Raw genomic sequence first — 25183 nt, 5'->3', positions numbered from 1 at the left:
TTATTTAGATTAGTAACCACTGCTGAGAGTCCTGGTGTGGTGCTGTAGGATAAGCACTGGACTGCTAACCACAAGGTCAGCAGTTCAAACTCATAAGCCATTCCTCAGAAATTCTATACAGGGTCACTATGAGTCAGAACTGACTGGACGGTACTTAACAACAACTACCACTACAGAGCCACTTCTTCTGTTCCATGTCTGCTTATCTTTCCTTCTACCTATAATATGAAAGTTAATTATGTTATGGCATTTCATTGATTTGAATCTCACCATTATTCACATTTTGTATTTGGGATTCTTGAATAAAATGTTGAATGTTTGTTTTCAAAACCAGGGTTCAAGAAATAAAGGATAACTTCTTGATGCCTTCAATTTCTGTTTCCAATCAATCACTCTTAAATATTAAACTTCTTTTGTTAATTGTGATATTATTTTACATGTCTTTCGCCTTGATTCTTAAAAGATATTTTCATTATCATTTTAAAGAATTTTTATCTTTGCTCCTATATAAAAGAAATACTTCAGAATTCCTATGTTCCTGTTTTTGAAGTCAGTTTTCCTTCCACCTTCTTCCACTTAATGGCATTTTAGTATAGACATAAATCAGATAAGTTTTCAAAAGTTGTAATTATTTAAGTTCTATAGTTTTCTAAAATGTGATATTGCATTTTAAATCAATATTCACATTTTTTTAAATGCCCTAAAGGTAGCTCTGGTAGCATAGTGGTTACGAATCGGGCTGCGAACCTTAAGGTCAGAGGTTCGAAACTACCAGCCGCTCCGCAGGAGAAAGATGAGGCTTTCTACTCCCGTAAAGATTTATACCCTCGGAAACCCTGTATAGGGTTGCTATGGGTCAGAACTGACTCGACGGCACTTAACAACAACGACAAGGAAATATGTGACATGAGGTAAAATCCCTTTATAAATAAATAGTGTTTTGTAATATATCGTTCTGTTATTTGTTTCACAAGTTTAGATTTTTATATATTATTAGGATAGCCTATAATGAAAAATAAAAACTAAGTTCCTTTAATATCTATAGAAGAAAATTGCTCTATATGAGCAGGTTGTAAAATTCACTGAAATCATGTGGTATTTACTACTGGACACACAGCATGTTCTATAGCCTGTCGAGTGAAGCTGGTGTCCTTAAACCCAAACAGCTTCAGGGGGCTGTGTGTGAGAGAGAGAGAAAGAGAAAGGGACAGTGATAGTATGCACAGCCAGACCGATTCGGATTGAACAATCTCTGCACGCAGTGTCCAGTGACATTGGCTGCATTCTTCAGTTTATGCCGACATTCTCATGGTTTCCATTCTAGTTGTTCCAGCCCCACTACTCTAGTCTCACTGCCCCCAAACTTCTCATCTGGGCTTTAGAGCAACTCTTGTCCACTTAACCTCAGATGGGTAAGTCTTAGAAGAGTATTGTTCTCAAGGGTGAAATTAAAATTTTTACTTTTTGAGCTAACCTGCTATTCAGTTAAAAGGTGATTTCAGGGCATAGTTTCTATTCATGGTTTAAGGAGTGCCTTAGGGCAGTAGTCTCAAGGATTCCTTCAGTCCCAGTGGGTCCAGTAAGTCCAGAAGGCTTGTCATCATGACTGAGGTGCCTTCATTCTCTCTTCCTGACCCCGCTTCTTGATTTTGCCATCTCAATCAGAAAAATTAGCCTTGTGATTTGATTTCAGGATCATTAGCATTTTAGTTGGTGATTTGAGGAGAATACTTTGTCCTGTCCTATAATTTACCTACTTTTAGAGTGAGGAAATGTTTTTATTTATTTACTTCCATTTTAAAAGTCAAATAAACATTCTTTCCACGAACTAGGAGTCTTACATAAGTGTAATTTGCACATACAACAAGGACCTGTCTCAGTAACTGATTGTTAGATTTAAGGTCCAGCTTCAAATGATTATATGTTTAGAAAGATAGTTTCTAGGATGCTTTCTTTGCCAACTTACTTTAAAATGTCATGTTTCCTATACCAATCATTTGAGACAATCACAGACATGTTACTGGATGATTTAGGGGTACTCATAGAGAAAATATGTAAATACCCCATGAGGAAAAGTAATGCCATATGTGAAGCAGTTGTGAAAAACTGGGTTTCTCTTTGCTCCCATGCCCTGTTTCCTTGACCTATAGCAGTGGTGATGCCAAGAGCAAGGGGGTGGGGGAAGAGAGTGGTTCCATTCACAGTAGGTCAGAAAGGCAAAATGTTTCCAAGATATCAGCTAATCAATAAATATGTAAGTATCAACTTTAGTTGTTTTAGCCTCTCCCATTTTTTATCTAATGACATTTTCTCAGTCATGTAATCCCTAAGAAAATGAGACTTTTAAGGCATACCCCACTCCAACCGTATTGTTCCACCTTAGCTCCTACACTGAGATTTGGAAGAGCTCTGTAGAATAAGCACTGGATTTCTATCCCCAAGGTCTGTGGTTCAAACTCCCCAGCTGCTCCTCAGGAGAAAGATGAGGCTTTCTGCTCCTGCAAAGATTTACAAGCCTTGGAAGCTCCAGTCAGAGTTGCTAGGAGTTGGAGCTGACTCAATGACACTTAACATGCCATGTAATAGTCATAACCCAATGGGATCCGCAAACAGCATGTTGAAACTTTCTGAGCAGGCTATTGGGGGGGTGGGGGGGAGGGGCGGAGACTAGAATGGAGCCAGGCAGTTAATTAAGTGCAGGGTAAAACCAAAACATGATTGTCCCAGGGAAGATGTTGGTCTCAGGCCCAAACTAGCTAGCCTCCATTTCAAGTTCAACTTCTTGGTTTAAGGGATTGTGGGAGATTTTAAACAATGGCAGTACTTCAGCATTCTAGTGTATCCATTTTAAAGCAATGGCTAACCTGGTAAGGTGGGAAGACTGTAGGAAAGAGCACCCCACTTGCTGGTACGTCAGAACTCGTGATCTTGCTTTGGTTAGAGTTGCTTTTGAAACCATGCAGGATTGAGGGACAAGACTATCCTGGCCTCATCTCTTGGCACTGGCTCTGAGGGAAGTTGGGTTAAAGCAGAAGTGTGCATTGTCCCATGAAATCTAAATATAATTTTGCACTACTAGAGGCTGCCATCTGGCCCCAGACTTGTAATTCCTGGAAAAGGAGCACCTGCTTCTACGCTTCTGGAGAGGGAAGAATTCCATTCACAGTACGTTAGAAAGACAAAATGTTTCCAAGAGAGTCTAGCTCTAGCAATCAATCAGCTAATCAATAGATATGTGTCACCTTTACTCTTCAAGAAGAGCTAATACTGTCTTTGTTCTTAAGAAATGAATTGGACAGCTGAGGCTTTCATGCTCATAAAAACTGTCTATAAAGATGGACTAAACTAACCCCCTGAGACCTGATGAGACCCATAGGAGCAACAGCAGGTGTGAGAGATTAGATTCTTGCCACTCCTGGCTGCCAAAAACTGAGCAAAATACTGAGCTCATATAAGTTTCCAGAAAATTGTACTTGTTTAATGTCCTTCACATTCTGTGATGATGAAGATGAGATCAAGGGAAATGATGCATGGTGTAGCATAGGGCTACTATGAATCGAAACCTACTCAACAGCACTTAACAACAAACCACTCTTGTAAGAAAGGAGAATACTCTCTTGATCTTGTTGGAATGTGCGTGTATATATTCATATAGTTGTTTTTTTTAAGTGCTGGCTAGTCGATTCCGACTCAGCAACTCTGTATAGGGTTTCTGAGGAGCAGCTGGTAGGTTTGAACTGCTGCCCTTGTAGTTCACAGCCCAGTGCTGATCCTACAGTGCCACACCAGGAAAAACTGTATCTATGTATATGTATACATTTTGGGTTTTTATTTTCTGTTGGCACAGCTAATGTGTACACATTCTTCTCTGAAGAATATGCCAAAAATACAGAAATGTATAATATAGAGAGCAGAAGTCTCACCAGCAAACTCGTCCCAAGAGTTAGCAAGTTGATACATACTTATCCAGATTTTTCATTTTTTCTATGCATATATATTTACTGGACTTTGTAAGGGAAGGTACCCATTTTTACCATGACTTTTTATACATCCATATAAAATAAAATAAAAAACAGCAGAGCAGAAAGATCCCATTAAAAAGGACAATAAAGCACAATATTACATAGGTTTCTATTGCAATCTATTATGCACTTTTTTGTTTCTCTCCTCTTCAATATTTTTCACCCTTCTATACAGAAGACCTGATGTGGCTCTGTGGGCTAAGCACTGGACTGCTAACCACAAAATTGGCAGTTCTAACCCACCAGTTGCTCCTTTGAAACCCTATACAGGGTCACTATGAGTCGGAATGACTTGATGGCACTTAACAACAACATACTGGACTGTAAACCACAAAGTTGGCAGTTCGAAGCCCACCAGTGGGTCCTCAGGATCAAGATGAGACTTTCAGCTCCCACAGATTTGCAGCCTCAGAAACCCTATACAGGGTCGCTGTTGGAACCAACTTGATGACACTTAACAACCCTTCCCTTTTATGTTGTTATTAAGTGCTGTGGAGTTGGTTCCGACACATAGCAACCCTGTATATGGTTTCCAAGGAGCCGCTGGTGGGCTTGAACCACCAACCTTGCAGTTCAAACTGCTTTGCCACCTGGCGCATTAACCCACAATGCCACACAGTTTTTGCTGTACCTTTGTCTTTTTCCCTTTCCTCCTGAAGTGATAGCACATTCCAAGTTATCTTCTCATCCTTTTTTTCCCTCTGCTTATTTTCCTAGGTTTATGGTTCTGTTTGCTCCTTAATTCTCAGTGTTTGAATTAAAAGTATATGGCCCTGTAGGATTATGTGAGGCCAATGTATACGGACCAGAGGTTGAAAGTTTTTGTGATTTTTCCTAAGCATGAAACAGCACTCCTTGGTCAGTTAACACTTTTACAAAAAAGACTTCAGTAAGACTCTCCAAGGTGGAGGTTATGAAATAAGATGGATTTAATAATAGAAAAAATGAGCAGTATGTCCCTTTATCCCCTCCCACTCGCCGCCTCCACTCCCCAAACTGGCTGGCAAACGAGGCAGTAGTGCACCCTCTTTAACTTCTGCTCCTCTCTCACTCAGCACACTTGCTACTGAAGACTGAGGCTGTTGAAACAAACAAGAGGGCAGATGCTGCCACGACCTCTCTTCTCATTGAGCTGAGCTCCTGTGTGCTCACCCCAACCCACTTTAACCCAGAGAATAACCTGTCTGGAGCACATTCGCCTCATCTGAAGCACGCACAAACACCACTGCATTTTCTTTCGTTTGATAAAGGATAAAAAGGAAGAAAAGCTGCAGCTGCCCTAGAAGCAGACAGCAAACAAACCTTATTCTGGTGCCCACCCCCACCCCCCAGCCTCACAAAGAGGGTTTCAGAGAGTCGGGAAAACAAACACGTCCAACCCAAGACTTCTGCACAGATTCACCTGCCAAAATTATTCATTAAACATTTAAAGAACTGTGGGTGAACTGAGAGGCTAACCAAAGCACATTTTCTAACGGGTCCTTTATTAAGAAGATGGAGAGAGAACAGAGTGGAAGAACTGGAAATGGACTTCAAAGATAACCTGACAACTCTAACACTGCCCTTTCCTATTTTAAGATAAGGACAGTGAGGCCAGGAAAGGCCACAGGAGAGATGAATCTTCCCTTTTCCAAGTTTGTATATATTATTATATAATGCTGGAGGGTTAAAATGTGCTTTTTAAAAAGCATTTGTAAGGCACTTCTTGTTGCATGGTACACAGAATAACTCTTCAGAGATTCATAAGGGATGGCATTACATTTTTGTTGCCTGAGAAACTTACAAAGATTTTCAAAGCTTTTGTTGTACATTTAGTGTTTATTGATTCATAGAACCAGGGATGTCAAAGGTGAAGACAGTGTACTTTGGCAGCAAAATTTCCCTAAATTAGCCCTTTGCTAAATAAAGTGCACAAGAAACCATGAGTCCTTTGAGGCACTATTTCCAAATAAAAGGAGGAGTATTGTTCACTACCTCTTTTTCCTGCTTTGTTTGTGGAAATCAGGCTGAGTATAATTAGTTTTTAAAAGGTGCTACTTGTCTTTCCGTTAAACTTTTTTATTTGAAAAATGCTCTTGCTTTACATTTGTATTTTATTTAACAATTATATAGCACATAAGTTGTTGAATTGTATATTAGTATATTGGCTACGAGTTGGGCTGCCAACATCAAGGTCAGCAGTTCAAAACTACCAGCAGTTCTGCGGGAGAAAGATGAGGCATTCTGCTCCCGTAAAGATTTACAGCCTCAGAAACCCTGTGCAGGGTCACTATGAGTCGGAACCGACTCCGCGGTACCTACCAACAACAACAACAAATTATCTGAACAAACTTTTATTTTAAAATAGTATTCATATAGTTAAAACAAAAACATACATATAAAAAGATTACAATAGAAAACAATAGTCTCCCATCCTACCTTTTGCCAATCTGATTCCAGACTCAACCACTTTGAACTGTTTGCTTCTAACTACTATTCAAAACCATACCAGCTATAGTTTACTATATCTGGACTCTACCTTAGACAGACTTTCTTGTCCCTGGAGCTCATACTATCCTATTCTAATTGAGGACAATTTGCTTCTTAGATGTGTTATTCAGCTGCTATCCTAAGATTCCCTTTTAATGAACTCATTAATTTTGCTATTTCTTGTACCCTGAATCTTTATGCTTTTGGATTTCATCTTCATGTTTTTAAAAAAGATCTGTATCTCCATCAGAAAGTGTGGGACGTGAGTTTTCTGATTTCTTTGATTGATAGTTTGAGTGTAAGATTCTAGATTCAAAAAACTTTAGCATCAGAACTTTGAAGATATTGCTCCATTGTAGAATGGCTGGTAAGACTGTCGTTTTAATCCACCTCATTTGCATGAAACATTTCAAACACATCATTTGAAAATGTTGAGATTCAGAGTATTACCTATAATCGATCACCATTGTATTTTAAACAAAAATTGTGGATGTTTGCAGACTTATAATTATGATGGATAAGATCAACTGGTAAAAGTATAATTACCTTTTTGTATGGAATTACACCTACCTACATATATATTATGATTGTGATTGTTAATTGCCATTGAGTGGGTTCTGACTCATAGTGACCCTGCACAGGGTTTCTGAGGCTTGTAAATCTTTGTAGGAACAGAAAGTCTCATCTTTCTCCTGCAGAGCGGCTGGTAGGCTCAAGCCACTGACCTTGTGGTTCACAATCCAGTGCTTATCCCATGGAGCCACCACACTTCACTATATAGGCATGGTTATAGATATTTCTACATATCAATTTGTATATGCTGCATGCATACTCATGTATAAGGAGCCTTCAAACAGTTTGTGGAAAAATTATATTGTCTTTTAATTCCATTTTTTCATGAACTTTTTGAAGCCCCCATGTATAATAAAGCACATAGGGGGCACAGTTACAGAAACTACTTAGGAATTGGGATTCATCTACTGGACTTGAAGGCTAAGGACAATAATCTCAAGGGACATCTAAGTCAAGTGGCAAAACACAGTTCATAGGGTGTTCCACATCCTAGTCTAGTGAGTAGCTTCTGGGGTCTTAAATGCTTGTAAGTAGCCATCTAAGAAACAACTATTAGTCTATTAATTGCTTGGAGCAAAGGGGAATGAAGAAAACCAAAGACTTAAGGAAACAGTCTAAAAGACTAATGGCACACCTGGACCACAGCCTCCTCTAACCTGAGACCAGAACTAGATGGTGCCCAACTACTACTACTGACCACTCTGACCAAGACTACACTAAAAGGTTAGAATGGAAAAAAAATGTACAAATAGAACAAAATTGAAATTAAAAACAAATAACAGACTGACCAGCATGAAAGAGTTTGAAGGAACCCCTTAGGTTATTGCTCTAAGGTAACTTTCTAACTTGAAACTGAAGATACTCCTGGAGGCCGCCTTTCAGCCAATTAATAGAAGGGCCTATAAAATAAACAATAATACCCAGGAAGAATGTGTCTTTAGAACAATCAACTAGATGAGACCAAAAAAGCAATAGTTGCACAAAACCAAAGATGAGAAGGCAGGAAGGGACATGGAAACTGGACAAATGGAAATGGTGAACCCAGTGTGGAAAGGGCAAAGTACTGATGCATTGTGGGTATGGCAGCCAATGTCACAAAACAATATGTGCATGAATTATTGATTGGAAAACTAATTTCTATGTAAACTTTCACCTCAAATGTCAAAAACAAAAATAATTGCCTTTGGAAAGAGAAGTGAACTGGATTCCAGGCAGGACAGTGCAATTTCTCCTCAAGTAGTCTTTTATTCATCTTGAATAAAATATATATGTTGCATAATAAAAGGCAATAAAACAGTCACTGCTTGAAGCAGATGCATATTCAGTTTCATAGCTCAGGCTGATGAGGTGAGAGTTTCAATAGAGCAGTGGTTCTTAACCCCCATGGGGCATGTGGCAATGTCTAGAGACAATGTTTGGTTGTTACAACTGGAATGGGTGCTACTGGCATTTGGTGGGTAGAGGCCAGGGATGCTGCCCAACATCCTACAATACACAGGACAGACACACACAGCAAAGAATTATTTGTCTCAAAATAATCAATAGTGCTGAGGATGAGAAACCATGCTGTAGAGCAATTCTTACAGATTTTAAAGTTTGAGAAGTGATAAACAGGCTAAAGGAATTTTAAAAAGCCATATGCATATATTTAGGCTGTCAAATTATTTTGCCTTTAATTCTAATCTCTAGCTGGGAAAGGAAATAGTTGAGGTCCAATATGCTTCTGTTGGCCTTCAGAGCTTATGTGTGGCACTGTGGGTTAATGCACCAGACTGTAAAGCCATTTGAACTGCAAGGTTGACAGTTCAAGCTCACCAGCTGCTTCTCGGAAACCCTATAAAGGGTCGCTGTGGGTTAGAACCTACTCGATGGCACTTCACAACGACCTTAGTTAATATTAATCGTTTTAATTATAAAGTAGTCAAAGCTTTGTGGGTGATGTAAATGGTTTGTCCTTGGCTACCATCTTGTTTGGGGGCTCAAATCAGGGCTTCAAACAGATTCAGCCTGGTTCAGTCATGGTCGACAACATGACACCATAGTGGACCCAAATTTTAAAAATGTGAGCCAACTGGAATGCTGACCACAATGGGAAAAATAACAGGTTAACATCTTGCTAGGAACTTAGTCTCCCCATTAGAAAGCAAGAGCAGCATGGTGCTTTACATAGCAACCAAAACTCTTGACTGGCTGAGTTGAAAACAGTGAGTGTCCCCTCTGCACACATTCATGATCCTGGTGATAATCCAGGCTCCTGAAAGGTCTCACCCTGCCTGTCTTGAGTTTCCCGTTCCAGAGCTTCAGCCTGTGACTTTCCCCATCTGGTTAGTGTTCCGTATCACCCAAATTAAAAAAAAAAAAATTCAGGTCTGTTTTGGTTTTGCTTTCTTAGCCATTACTAACTAGTTCAAACTGGCTTGAAGCCATAGTTTGAACTCACCCAGCAGTATCTCTGAAGGTCAGAAAACCCTATGAAGCCGTTATATTCTGTAGCACACTGGTGCACCATGAGTCAGAATTGACTTGAAGGTAACAGTTTTGGTTTGAATAATGTAGTCAGCTAACATCAGTGAGGTTAGATTAACATGGGTGATTTCTAAATTTTCACCTATAGGTGTACTTCCATGTGAATGTATAGTACATGCTCATTGTTAACTGAAGTATTGGAAACCTAAATAATAGGGAATAATCTATGGTACAACCATGCAGTCATAAAACAGAACACTATCCACTGTCATTGAGTCAATTCAACTCATACAATCCTATAGAACACAGTAGAGCTGCTCCAAAACCATGAATCTTTATGGGAGCAGACAGCCTCATCTTTCTCCCACAGAGAGCAGCTGGTGCATTTGAACTACCAACCTTTTCATTAGCAGTCAAACTCTTTATCTAGGGGTCCGGATGTGGCATTTTAGGATGAACACTGGACTGTTAGTTGCAAGACTGGTAGCTCAAACCCAGCACTCTTCAGAAACCATGACTCAGAACCAACTCCATGGTACTTAATAATGATGTCCAAGGAGCCCTTGTGGAATACTAGGAACCTACAACTAAATGAATGAACCCAACTCAAAGGCACACAATACCCAAGATATATTAAGTGGGGAAAAAACTATGTGTGGTAGGTTCCCATATGTATTATAAGCAAGGGTACGTCAAAAAGTATTGCTACAAAATGATAGAACCCTTTAACAGAAATTGCATGTGAAGCTTGTTTCTTGATGTCCTCCATTTATCTGTACACTTCTGAAGGCAATGCTTCCAGAATCTCTCAAACCCTTCCTCCAAAGAATTCTGTGCTTTTAGATTTACACCATATCAAAATGGCAGTTTTGGCATCCTCAAGGGCCTCAAATTATTTTTCTCTAGAATGCTTAGTTTGGGGAACAAAAAGAAGTCTGAAGGGTCAACATCAGGCTTGGAAGGTGGATGGGGTAAGGTTTCCCAACAAAATTCTCATAGGACTGCCTTTACTACCTTGAAGAATTAAGCAGGTACATTCATGGATGATTTAAAATTCCTTGGTATAATTTTCCCAGGCTTTCTCACCAATGCAGTTTTCAATTTTCTTGAACTTCATAAGCCCCTATGATAGTTCTGTGTTCTTTAAAAAGCCTTCAAGATTACCCTTTTGGAATCCCAAAGAGCATTCACCATACCCTTAAACTGGCCTCTGCCTTGAATGTAACTGGCTCAGCAGATGCCCTCAAAAGCCATTGTTTTGACTGAACTTTTTTTGGGAAAGGTACCGTAACAAGAGTAAGTATATTACTGAGAACTGTGTACAGCAGTCTGCCAGAAGCAGAGACATGTTTATATATGCTTTGCTTGAAATAAGCCCATGCGTGTATGAACTTGAACCCTAGTAGCAATACTTTACTTGCCCTGGTATGAGAGATATGCATTTATACTCACATATGCATATATGTAGGTCATCAGCAGTTGTTTCTGAAGGATTGGAGGAAATTTTCACTGTATGCCCTTTTATGTTTGATGTACATACACATAAAGATAACTCCTCCCGATTCAGAATATACTAAATTCACTATATAGTTCTACTGTACTTAATTCAAGGTAAATGTGATTACAAGACAGATGTAAAGGAATATGGGAACACAGAAAAGTTGTAAATTAAATGTTGATAAATAAGTTGTTTCAATTTATATTTCAAGAGGCACTAGTGAGTTCAGCCATTGCTGTAAAATATCCTTTTCATAACTGTTCCCAAAGAGGGCAATTGGGGTAGTCTGTCTGGTAAGTAAATATCCAAGTGAAGCATTTTCCAAATAATGAAATTTTTGCTTCTTTAGAGGGCTGTGGAGCAATAAATGAACCCTTATGGTACAGTGGATTAAGCATACTTCCCATGCAAGGTTTGAGGTTCAAATCCACCAGCCACTCCATAGAATGATCAGGCTATCTGCTTCTGTAAAGATTACCTAGGCAATCCTAAATTCTACTCTTATAGGGATGCTGTGAATTGTAATCAACTTGATGGCGAGAAAAAGTCTAAAATCCTTGGGTGGTGCTAATGGTTTTGCTCAATTAACCCAAGTCAAGGAGCAGTAAAAAAGAAGACCCTCAACAAGATGGCTTGGCAGTAGCTATAAATGGGCTCAAACATGATCGTGAGCATGGCAAAAGTCTAGGCAGTGTTTTGTTCTGTTGCACATGGAGGTCGTTAAGTTGGAACAAACTCAAAGGCACCTAACAACTAATCTGAAGGTCAGCTGTTGAGACCCATCCAGTGATGTTGTAGAAGGTGTGGCATGGAGATCTGCTCTACATCACATGGTGTCTGTCACCATGAGTGAAACTGACTTGATGCCAGTGAGTTTGGCGGTTTGGTGTAGAGTGGGTCTTATGGGACAATACACTTAAGATTTCATTGGTAAGGTAGTGGGAAATTTGAGAACTGATATTTATGGCCACATAACATGAAAGTAAAAAAGGATTTGGTTGGACTGATTAATGGAAGATGATACAATGGAGGAATGGAGGTCAGGTTAGTATAGTGCTACCATTGCCACTAATTCAATGTTACTTCATCTCTGGATATGATAGTCATCCATAAATTATTCCCCAGAGAGAAACATAAAAAAATAAATTAGTTCATTTATATCAGGAAAATCTTTTTCACAAAAAAACATGGGAAAATAAATTCAGTTTTCCCTGAAGGCAGATTTCAGATCCACTGAAACAAGAGTCAATATTCTGTGCCACTGACATTCTACTTAAACCAGCATGCACATTCCTATCTGGTAGAGTGTTACCAATCATTCTGAAAAAGCAGTATGGCATGTTTACATATTAAACCATAAAGATATTCTTAACAGTGATTCAGTGGTTTCATTTTCTAGGCATTTATCTTAACAAAATGACTTAACAGATATAAAAGTATAAGGAGCTCTGGTAGCGTAGTGGTTACGAATCGGGCTGCGAACCTTAAGGTCAGCGGTTCAAAACTACCAGCTGCTCCGCGGGAGAAAGATGAGGCTTTCTACTCCCGTAAAGATTTACACCCTCGGAAACCCTATACAGGGTCGCTATGGGTCGGAACCGACTCGATGGCACATAACAACAACAACAACACAAAGATACTAATTTCATTTGTATATCATCTATTAGTCAGAAACACAGAACCATCTAGGCAAATGGTTTAATACAGACACATCAACATGAAGTATTATGCATCTATGACAGGGATAACATACAAATGTAAAACTAATTTCATTTAAAAGGTAACCTCCCTAAATCAGTATTTAATACTTAACCTGGCTTTGTAATGAAAAGAAACAAAGAATTTAATAATTAACAATGAATGAAATCAGATGTCCCCTAAGGTCTGATTTCTATTCTTGGGTACTCTATTGTAAGCTCTTCTCTACTAGACAAGGACTGCAGTGGAGCCGATAAATCTTCAAACTAAACAAGCTTAGGAACAGCAAAGTGGGCCTCTGTAAATTTGGAAGACAATCAAGAAACATTAACTGTATTTTTTTCTCACATACAAACGATTTCACATACCAATTTTCTTATATACCTAATGTTTCATTTTAGACATTTACACTCACAAGGGTGGACAAATGCAGTAAAAAGCAGGAAAAGAGCCTAGAGGTCTTTCTAGTACAACATTTTAGATGGAAAAACTAGTGCTGAGAAAGTAGATATAGAGAATATGCATTGTAGGAAGATAACATTGGCAGGGAAGGCAGTGAAAAAGAATGTAAAGGCAATAAATACAATTGATGTATATATGTATGGATGATACATAGGGTGAATGCTCAGGCCCTAGAGAGTGGTTGTGTGGAATTCCACAATAGTACTGCATAACTCAACTCTCCTGGTATTTAATTAGCCACACAAAGTCAGGCTTAAACCTCAGACTTTTACTAACCACTCTTAAGTCATGAAGGTTAATGCTAAACCATCTCTTTATCCATGACTTGAACAAAGGAACACATGTTTTAAAGAAGAGGAAACTTTAGGTTCCATCACCACCTCCAAGCTCATCTTCAGGGATTGAGTTTTCAATTAAAAATTTTAAAATAATTGTTAGCTAATTCAGATGGAAAACTAATTGTTTTCATATAGTTTGAGAAGAGTTAAATGGTTCATCGTATCTATAACTAATTTATGTGTGCGCATACATACACAAGATCTCTCGGAAACCAATAGGTTTTATCTATACACAAGCTTTTGAGATAATGGTTTTAACTGTGCAGCACCCCATTTTAAGAGCACAGCTTAGTTGGTATGCTGCTTTTATGCTCAGAGGCTACCAACCATTACCTGGTTTCTACTATGTTGAAATAGTTTAGTGATAGAAAGTTGATCTAAGTGTAAGATGGTGCTTATTCAAGTTGGAACACTGTCCTCAGCATGGAACAAGTCTGCTTTTAAAAAGTAAAATTTACCTTACCTTCAATTTTAGATGTTATGTTGTTGTTGTTGTTGTTAAGTGCCGTTGAGTCGGGTCCGACCCATAGCGACCCTGTACAGGGTTTCCGAGGGTGTAAATCTTTACGGGAGTAGAAAGCCTCATCTTTCTCCCGCGGAACGGCTGGTAGTTTCGAACTGCTGACCTTAAGGTTCGCAGCCCGATTCGTAACCACTACGCTACCAGAGCTCCTTTTAGATGTTATGTAGTACCTGGTTTATTGCTACACATTGTAAACATCAGTTCTTTACTTATGATACTTTATATAGCAATTTATTTTATACTCTACCTCATTAAACTAGATAATCATATCTAGCATAACCCTAGTTTTTCTTTGGACTTCAACGCCTTATAGTAAATCATAACAAATACACATCTCATTTTATGCAAGATATATTTCTATAATGGTGTATAAACTGAATTTTTATAAACTGATTTACATATCACATTAAGAAGATGGGAAACACAATTGCAGTGGTATTTCAGAAGCTATATCTTGTTTTATTAATGCAATATATGCTCATAGACTCTAAACTGTATCACATTATTTATAAAATGTTTATACCAAATTCTAAATTATCTTCAATTACTATCTGATGCTTTACCAAGTTTCTCTTCTCTCTTACCTGTCTAAACTTAACCAAGCCGTTACTAGGGTTTTTTTAAAAAATGAGCAAACAAAAAAACCTCAAGCCTATATTAGGAACATTTCCTATTTTAAAAAAACCTATAGGAGAATATGGGAGTCCTGGTGTGGTACTGTGGGTTGATGCACTGGACTGCGAAGCTGGTTTGAATCGCAATGTCAGCAGTTCAAGATCACCAGCTTATTCTTGGGAACCCTATACAGGGTCACTATGGATCAAAACTGACTTGATGGCACTTAACCTATCAACCAACCAACCATAGGAGAAAATAGGTTACCAGGAAGACCTTGAGGAAACGTATTTTAAAGGTTAACAAGAATGTAGATGCAAAATATGGGAGGAATAAAACAAGCTTAAAACCTAAGATTTTTAACAAGTGAAAAGGTTTATCAGTATTTAAGAAGCAGCACACATTAAGGTATCACAACTAAGCATTTATTATACTGATTAAGATGGGAAGCACAATTACAGTGGTATTTCAGAAGCTATGTCTTGTTTTTTAATGCAATATATGCTCATAGACTCTAAAGTGTATTTTAAAATATACAATCTCTCCAAAAGAAGATATCCATCTAAAGATAAGATAGATCACTTTTAATGTAAGTAAAATGTTACAAGATATTAAATTTAGAGTCATCATGGGATTACGAGATTTTTCACAGCACAATGTACAGAAATTTGCAAACTTCCCGTACATAGTAGTAGAATCATTACTCTTGAGCAAGTCGTTCAATGACACGTCGGTAATCTTCTACAAGTTCCTGAAAGCTTTCTTCCAGCTGTTCATGCTGCATGCTTATTTCTATTTGGTTCATCTGGTTTGTCAGTTCTTCTGGTCTTAGACATTTTCTCATTTTAGCAAGATCTCTCTGCTTTTTCTAAGCAACAAAACACAATTAATTTTTAGGTTAAACAAAGCAGGTATTTCTTGGTATTTCTATAATTTTCAATCTCCAGTGGGTAAAAAAGGTCATAGGAACATGTCCAGTGTTACTCTTGAGGAACCTAAGCTTAAATCTAACCACAAACTAAAAATGCTCTGAAAGGTGTTTAAAAATCTGACATTTTCATCAATTGATAACAAATACAGATATATGACTAGAAGCCCACTCTATAAGGTATAATAAAGGAACGCTGGCCAGTGTAGACACGCAAGCATTTCTTTAATAAGAAAAGTATTTTCACTGAAGATGAAGATGCAATCATCACTTGTGACCTACCACTATTCTATTTCTAGGTTCCCTTACCCTGTAAATTTATGGACCACAGTTTCAGAAAGATAAGATAAAGTGTCATACTTTTTAGATGAATAGTTCCAGATTACATCAATTTTCTTTCTTATCAAAGCATATACGAAAGAGCTGACTTTATCAGTACTTATCCACAGTGCCACACCAGGACTTCATAAATATATGAATACATATATTAAACTCATATAATACCACATAATTTTCTCCCATTTATAGATGAAGAAACAAAAGTATAGAGTTTTAAATAATTTGATCACAGATATAGAGCAAGTAAACTGAGAAGCCAAGATTTAAAACCTAACGGCCCGTTGAGAATCTATATTCCGAATCTCCATGTCAAACAACCTCTGAAAAAACAATGACCCCTTGACCTGGCTTCAATGACTAGATGATCAGAGCTCAACCAGAAGAAAGAAGAGGGGAAAAAAGGGTAATCTGATACAATTTGATGAACCTGACCTACACCTATGGATGGAGTAGCTCAAAAGAGGGAACAAATCCTTACAGCAAGGGTCATTCCCACCCGCTCCATACACAGAGTAGACAGGGATAAGCAACTTGGACACTAGCTGCCTAAAATGGGGGGCGGGGGGCTACAAAGGCAAGAAGTGACTGGCTTACAAGCTTTCAAGAGGGAAGCTAGAGTCATAGGGCATGGAGGAAGGTGGAATCGCCACTGAGTAGTACACAATCAATCTGATGAAATGAAATCTGGATGAATCTTGTGATGCAACAGTTAATAATTGTTATCTGGACTGCTTGTGAGGGTTGGAATTGTAAAGGTAGATTTTTTTTAGCAAGGAAGGGAGTGATTAACTTTTCAGCCTAAGAGCAGAGATCCCTGGGACCATCAAGGAAGAAGAGCAGACAGCGGGACCCTAGCAGAGAAGCAGTGATGCCTGAGATGGAGGCAGAGACGATGACGTGGAGAGATGGAGCTGTTGGGGACTTTAGACACAGAGAGGGAGAGGGGCTCTGTGCTGATGACCAGGGGACATGCTTGCAGGGTACACCCTTTGGATGGTTGATGGTGCATGGAGGGGATTGTAATCATAGCAATAAAATGATATACTATAGGATGAATGTAAAACTAATGTTCTCCCATGTAAACTAATTCACAATAAAACATTTAAAAACACACGCATAAAAAAACAATGAAAATAAAAATAATCCCCCACAATAAAATACAACCCTCAATCAATACCTAAGTTCACCTAAAAAGTAATAAATGTAGGAGTCCTGGTATGGCGCCCTAAATATAAGCATTCGACCTCAAGTTCAGTTTGAACCACAAGGTCAGCAGTTCAAACTCACCAGCTGCTCCTCAGAAACCCTGTGATACATGGTCACTATGAGTCAGAACCAACTTGACACTCAACAATACAAAAGGGACCCTAATAATTTTGGGATACCAGACAAATACGATTACCACTTTAAAAACTAAGAATTAATAAGCTACAGTCACACAAACATTTCTACTACCGGCATTACAAAAAAATTAAGGTTGATCCTAAGTCTAAACTAGAGGGTTAAGTAAACGAAGCTGCTACTACTATAATCAGAAAGAAAAAATTTAACTTCATTAGTAAGAGTGGTTCCTCTAAAGTAGTGCTTTTCAAAATTCAGTGTGCATACAAGTTACTTGGGAACCTTATTAAAATGTACATTCCGTAGTATGGGTTGTGATTCTGCCAATGTTGCTGATCTTTGATGATACTTCTAGAGAAAATCCATTAATAAGGTGAGAAAGACAGTATATTTCTTACTCTTCAATATTATGGCTGATATATACTTTGTGCTATAAAAGTTACTTTTTTATGCTAGGAAGCAAGATTGCAACATGACATATAAGCAACACACTTAAGGAAAAAGTTGGAAATGTTATGGTGTGTGACAGGAATGTCAGCTATGTTTCTACACTGCTATTCAGTTTGTCATATTGTGGTGGCTTTTGTTGTTGCTGTGATGCTGGAAGCTATCAGTATGTTAAATACCAGCAAGGTCATCCATGGTGGACAGGTATCAGTGGAGTTTCACGACTAAGACAAGGAAGAAGGAGAGGTGGACTACTACTCAATGGTTAGCCACTGAAAACCTCATGAAGAAAATGAAAAGAATTCCACAAGAGCCGAATATGACCCTAAACACATCCCACCTGAATTTAGAGATTATCTCAAGAACAGGGTTGATGCATTAGACACTAAAGATCAAAAACCAAAGAGCTGTGGGATGACATCAAGAACATCATACAGGAAGAAATGAAAGTACATTTAAAAGGCAGGAAAAAAAGAAAAGACCAAAATTAATGTCAGAACAGAATCTGAAACTTGCTTCCCAGCATAGATATGCTAAAAGCAAATGGAAGAAATAAGGAAGTAAAAGAACTGAACAGAAAATGGTAGAGGGTAGCTTAAGAATATAAATCATAGTTTATTATAATGAAACGTGCAAAGATTTGGAGTTAGAAAACAAAAAGTAAAGACAAGCTCCGCATTTCTCAAAATGAGGGAACCAAAGAAAAAAATTCTAGTCTTGACTTACAACATTGAAGGATTCTATGGTCCTGTGGTGCTGTGGGATAAAGCATTGGAACGCAAGGTCAGTTTGAACCACAAGGTCAGCAGTTCAGATTCACCAGCTGCTCTTGGAAACCCTATACAGGGTTGCTATGAGTTGGAACTAACTCCACAGCACTTAACAACAAAAACAACAAACTAGGCAAAACCTTGATTGATGCAGAAAACATCAAAAGAAAATGGAAGGAACCAAAAGAAGACCTATGTACCAAAAAGAAATGATGGATGTTCAACCATCTAAAAGGGTAGCATCTGAGCAAGAACCAATGGTACTAAAGGAAGAAGTCCAAACTGCACTGGCGAAAACAAGGCTCCAGGAATTGATGAAGCACTGGAGGTGCTCACACATCTATGTCATGAAATTTGGAAGACAGTTACCTGGCCAACTGATTAGAGAAGATCCATATATGTGCCCATTCTAAAGAAAGGTGACCCAACAAAATGTGAAACATTAACAGAGAACTACCAGAAATTCAACTTGGATTCAGAAGAGGGCATGGAACTAGGCCTATCACCGCTGATGTTAGACAGATCCTGGCTGAAAGCAGAGAGTACCAGAAAGATGTTTACTTGTGCTTTATTAACTATGTAAAGGCTTCCAATTGCATGGATCATGACAAACTATGGATAACATTGTAAAGAATGGGTATTCCAGAACACCTACTTGTGCTCATGAGGAAACTGTACATAGTAAGTTGATCGAAAAGAACAAGACTACTACTGACTGGTTTAAAATCAGGAAAAGTACACACCAGAGTTATATCCTTTCTCTGTATTTATTCAATTTGTATGCTGGGTAAATAAATCTGAGAAGCTGGATTCTATAAAGAACATGGCATCAGGATGAAGGACGACTCACAAATAACTTGTGATATGCAGATGAAACAATCTTGCTTGCTGAATGCCAAGAGGACTTAAAATACCGATGAAGGTCAAAGACCAAAGCCTTCAGTATGGATTGTACCTCAGCGTAAAGAAAACAAAAATCCTCACAAACGGACCAACAAATACTATCATGATAAATGGAGAAAAGACTGAAGTTGGCAAAAACTTCATTTTGCTTGGACCCACAATCAACACTCATAAAGGCAGCAGTCAAGAAATCAAATGATGGGCATGAAGTGAATGGCTTACAAAGTTTCAAGAGGGAGCTTAGTTAAGAGTGTGGGGGGAAAGAGTCCCCACTGAATAGTTATCATCTTGTCTAGATGGGTCTGGGGAAAGGAGATGGGGATAAGATTCCTAAGATTCAATAGTGAATAACTGTTATCATGACTAATCACGACTGTCATAAATTTAAAGGTAGAAGTTTTGTAACAAAAAAAAAGGGAGTGGTTGGTCTTACAGTCCAGAAACAGAGGACCCTAGGACCATCAAGAGAGGAACACACAAATAGAATGCGGGACCTTATCCAGAGAAGCAGCAGCGCCAGAGATGGAGGCAGAGATGGGGGCATGGAGAGAGGGAGCGGCTGAGGACTCTAGATTCGTCAACTAAGAAGAGAGGGACTAAGAGCTTGTGGCCAGAAGCAGACTTGCAGAGTGTGCCCTTTGGAGATGTAATTTATTATATATGCCTGAGGGGGTTTTTTTTGTTTGTGTGTTTTTTAAAAAAAGCTAAAGTGGATAAATACTTTTGACTGATGGTATATGGAGGGGATTATAATCAATGTAATGAAACAAATTATATGAATTGTTGAATGTGAAGCTGATGATGTGCCCTGTAAACTTTCACTCAATCCACAATAAAAACCTTAAATTAAATAAAAAGAAATCAAATGATGATGTATTACACTAGGCCAATCTGCTGCACAAGACCTCTTTAAAGTGTTCAAAAGCCATGATATTTTCAATAGCCTCTCATAGGCATGTGAAAGTTGAACAGTGAATAAGGAAGACCACAGAGAATAAATGCATTTGATTTACGGTGTTGAAGAAGTATATTAAAAGTACTTTGGCCTGCCAGAAGAACAAACAAACCTGTGTTAGAAGAAATACAATCAGAATGCTCCTAGGAAGCCAGGATGGCAAGTCTTTCATATGTTGCAAATATTATCAGGAGGAACCAGTCCCTGGAGAAGGCCATAATGTTAGGTAAGGTGGAGGATCACTGAAGAAGAGGAAGACCCAAAAGACGGACACAGCGGCAAACAAAACAATGGGCTCAAAAGTAACAATTATGAGGATGGCATGGGAATGGGTGGTGCCTCTTTCTGTTATGCCTAAGGTCAGTAGCAACTCAATGGCACCTAATAAGAACCAGATATAACAATTATTAAATAATCTATCTCCACTGCTTGAAGAGGCCTCCAATCATTGTATTCTTAAATATTTTTACACTATCAATTCTGTTCCAAATAACCTATAGAATGAATCATGTACCAGAAATATACTGTATGAAATTATTAAACTGCTATTAAATTTCTCTTCAAGAACTTACTTTACCAATTTATCTCACCCCTCTACACCATTTGAAATTTCTTCATTGTCAAGTTTTTTAAGATGTATTATCAGAATTTCTCTGTTTTGTCATTTTTACTGGCATGGCAGTTAAATCAAAAGGTTAAATTTAAGAATTCTAAGTACCTAGGAATAAAAAAATAAGTATAGCAACTTTACTGAAAAAATATAAAAAACTGATTTGAGAAAACACCTTTATCCAGTAAAGTGACATACACTGGAAGACATATACATAAAAGTACTGAAACGTAAAATTTATTAATGTTAGAATGACTGGAGACCGTAAGGAATTTTCTACAGACACTCTATATAAAATATATCTCCTTTCCTCAGAAACAAAGGAATTTGTTCATACATTAAGGCAACTGATAATGCTCAATGCAGACATATTAAAGATGGTAATAATGCCAGTAAGTTTTTATTAATTATAATCAAATATGAATTCATATTCAGAAAACAATCTGTTCTTTTACCTAGTTTTCACAGCACAGGACCAAAAAAGCATACAAACAAAATTTCAAAAATTCCACCACTTCTAATGTCTCTCCTTGATTTCCATCTGCTGAATACGTTTCTCTTGTGAAGTACAGAGATAAGACTTTGCAAAAGGTGTATTTAAAAACATGGACAATGTAATGTACTTTCTTTCTGTTCAGTTCCTCACTATGGAGACAAAGTGAGAGGCAAAATCATGGCTTTGAACTCAAGAAGACAGAGGATCTGAAATAGGCTAGTTGTATGTTTCTTCATAATAATACCTACTTCATAGAACAATTGCATGGATAAAATATGAAAAGTACTGAAAAAATATAAAATGTTAAATATTATTATTGTTCGTAAGTGCTGTTGAGTTGGTTCCAACCAATAGTGACCCTGTACAGTGTTTCCAAGGAGCAGCTGGTGAGCTTGAACCGCCAACCCTACAGTTCAAACGGCTTTGCAGTCTGGTGCATTAAATCACAGTGCCACACCAGGACTCCATATTATTATTACCACCAGCTTATATTGAGGAGAGTTATGCAAAATACCACAATTTACAAAGAGCTTATCTGATTCTCCCATCCTGCAGCGTGTAAGATAAAAAATAGTACCATCAATTCTATTTTATGAAGAAAAGTCTTATACCCATATGTTAATACATGGTCACACAATTTGTAAAAGGCACAACTAGACTTCAGAAGTGGATTTCCTATTTCCCACTTCTGAAGTCTAGCTGTGCCTTTTACAAATTGTGATATTATAAAACTGAATCTACATTTTTATTTGTAATCTAATTATGAATTAAAATGTACTTATGAAGCAATACAAAACCTTTACTGTTAAGAATTAACGTATAGCTTTCTTTTTTTAGCCAAACTGCTCATAGTTACCTTTTCTTGAACACCTGAAAACTATTTCTGCACTAGATATGAAGTCTATTTTTGTGTTTTACGATTCTCTTTAATACGGGCTGTTTTTCTCTTATTGGCACTGATACAAATGAGTTATCAGTGTTTAAAGAACTTTTAAAGTAAGGTGCAAGTACTTAGAAATAATTTTTTAAAGGGATAGTACGTACTTGTTTAAGCTAATCCTTCAAATCAAGGCAAAACAAAACTGGTGGACGATGCTATCAATAAATTATTTCATACCTCAGTAATAGTTCTAACAATGATCACAAAATCACAATATATTTTCATAAAATGTGAAGTAAATTTGCATATATTACAAATGTTCATTAGGTACACCTTTTGAAGACTCAAAAGTATTCTAAACCATGATTAATTTTTAAGAAATGTTACACTACTCTTAAATATAATTTTATATTTGAGAATGCTGTGATAACGCACTAAATGTGCATAAGGAATATTAGCTTAAAATTGTCAACTGGAGATAATCATTTGCTTATATTCAATGAGGAACTCTTATTGCTTCTTCCACATTTTATAGGACTTTTAACTAGCAAAGCAATGCCTCATCCATAAAAATGACCAAATGATGTTGAGGCCAAAAAACAGTGGGGGACTTTTTGAGTCAAAAGAAAAATATGTGCAACAACAACAACAACAAAAAAGTGGAAGAAGAATGAATGTTAAAAAAAAAACCAACTATCTTTGGGATTATTATTTAAACAAATGAAACCACATTCATACCTTAAACTGTAAAATACAACAGTGAACTAAGCAACTTGAAGAAGCGTTATTTTTTTTTGTTTTTCATTTTTATAAAAGTTCATTAATATAACAAAACGGTTTGAAATCTACCACACACTAGCATTTACTAGCCTTTCTTCCCAATTTAAACACCGAGCATAATACAATAATTAAGATTCTTAAAGTCCTACCTTATATGGGCTAATCAGTCTTCTTTTAATATCCAGTCTATAGCTTCTGTACTGCTCAGCATTACTCATGTCAGTTACTAGTAGTCGAAGAATTTCATAAACCCGTCTAGCATGTTGCTAATAAAAGAAAATAGATATACATTTTACATTAAATAATAGTGACACTTTTCCAAAAGGAACACTACGTATGTGCTATGGGGCAGGAATTGTCCTAGATATCAGAGGAAAAGCAATAAAAGATAGTCATTAGCCTCAAAGAGTTACTAGTCTAGGGGTTTATACAAATTTCAATTTAATTTAATAATAGAAATGTTCACAGCACAGCCAGAGAATGGAAGCAATAATAGAAAAGGATTCCTAGGAGAATAAATAAAACCTAAACTGAGTTTAAAGAGAAGGAAGTGTGCCATTCAAGAAAGAGAGGATGGCAGTGAGTGTGTGTGTAGAACAGAACAGCAAGGAATAGGAGAGCGAGGATGGAGCCAAGTAGTAGAGATCTAGCTTTTTATTGTGTGGTTAAGGGCCATCAAGATGGTTTCCATTCAAAGTGACCCTATATAAGGTTTGAGGTGTAAATCTTTGCAGGAGCAGAAAAACTCATTTCTTCCATGGAGTGCCAGGTGTGCTCCAACTGCTAACCTTGTGGCTCTCAGTCCACTGCTTAAGATTTTTTTATACTAAAAAATCTTTATAGATCACAGGCTTGGGGCGGTTGGGGCTGAGTAGAGTACACCAATCTGTGTAAAGCATTTTTTTTTCAATTACACGGAAATACAAAGAGGAAAAGGGCAAAAAATGATGAAAGTATCAACAGAGGCTACTCACATAAAAATACTACGGGGGTAAGGATTCTAGAAATACATTTTTTTTTTGAAAAAAGGAAAGGCTGGCTGTGAAGGAGTATGTGAATAACAGTGAGTTTTCATAATATGAGGGATTTAGAAGGCAGAAGAACATAAATCTCAAAATCAGAAGAAAATTCTAGGTTATGGGTGAGGATTTAAGTGATATCAATATATAGGTAAGAGTCAGAACTGTAAGACTGGTTAAGATCACCCAGGGAAAAGCCTGGACAGTGATAAGAGGGGAGAAGTCAGAACCCTGTAGTGTAGTGACAGTTAAAGGACAGACAAAGGACAAAGAAAAACAGTCAGAGATTATCAAGAGAATCCGAATTACCACTGAAACCAAAAGAGTAAGCAGAGTTTTTTGTATCTACATTGCTTCACTTACTTGGGGTGCGCGCATAGGTTAAGTTTAGAAGGTAACATTTAAATGTCATGTAAGGGAACCTGAGTTTATCTGGCTTAGCAAAGATAAGGAGATGGGCAAAGGAATAATGTAAGGGTGATTTAAAAAGTTCATGGAAAAAATGGAATTTCTCCACAAATTTTCTGAGGGTGCCTCATATATATAAAAAGACAAGATATGATGATTGTGGCATAGTTGGAAAATGGCAAGAGATTCAGAGCATTTGTAAAGTAATAGGAAGGTGTGTGCCAAGGCCCAGATTATGATGAATTTGAATTCATTTTAAAAAAATTGATTAAAATATAGTCTGGAGACAGAAAATTGAGTAGTTTTGTTGAAGGAGCTCAGGAAGATTATATGGATTGGAGAGTTACATGAGACCTCCCAGGTAGAATACATAAAATAAAAAACAAGTAAAGAATACTGGGACGGAATTACATTAAAGTGACATATGGAAGAGTAGGAACTCCTGGTGTGGCACTGTAGATCAGCAATGAACTGTGAACCACAATGTCGGCAGATAAAACCTACCAGTTGCTCCTTGGAAATCCTACACAGGGTATCTGAGTTGAAACCGACTTGACAGCACTTAACAACAACATAGCAGAGTAGAAGTTAGTAAAAGAATCCTGAATAAAATAATCACAGTAGTTGAGGAAAACCAGGGTCT

General features: G+C 37.6%; 1 protein-coding gene across 1 annotated transcript in view; it reads right to left on the bottom strand.

Annotated features, from left to right (window-relative positions):
* Positions 1-15022: 15022 nt before the first annotated feature.
* Positions 15023-25183, bottom strand: part of HAT1 (histone acetyltransferase 1) — a 50962-nt gene continuing 40801 nt past the window's right edge. Inside the window, exons 10-11 of the mRNA XM_006866635.1 lie at positions 23263-23379; positions 15023-15532 (exon numbers count right to left, since the gene is read on the bottom strand). Of these exons, the coding sequence (XP_006866697.1) occupies positions 15365-15532; positions 23263-23379 (285 nt within the window). The 3' untranslated portion in view covers positions 15023-15364. The remainder of the gene's footprint in view (positions 15533-23262; positions 23380-25183) is intronic.

This window comes from Chrysochloris asiatica, unplaced genomic scaffold, assembly GCF_000296735.1.
Source record: "Chrysochloris asiatica unplaced genomic scaffold, ChrAsi1.0 scaffold00094, whole genome shotgun sequence".
Classification (NCBI taxonomy): Eukaryota; Metazoa; Chordata; class Mammalia; order Afrosoricida; family Chrysochloridae; genus Chrysochloris; species Chrysochloris asiatica.
The sequence above is the reverse complement of the archived record's forward strand: the minus strand, read 5'-3'. Positions and strand labels throughout refer to the sequence as shown.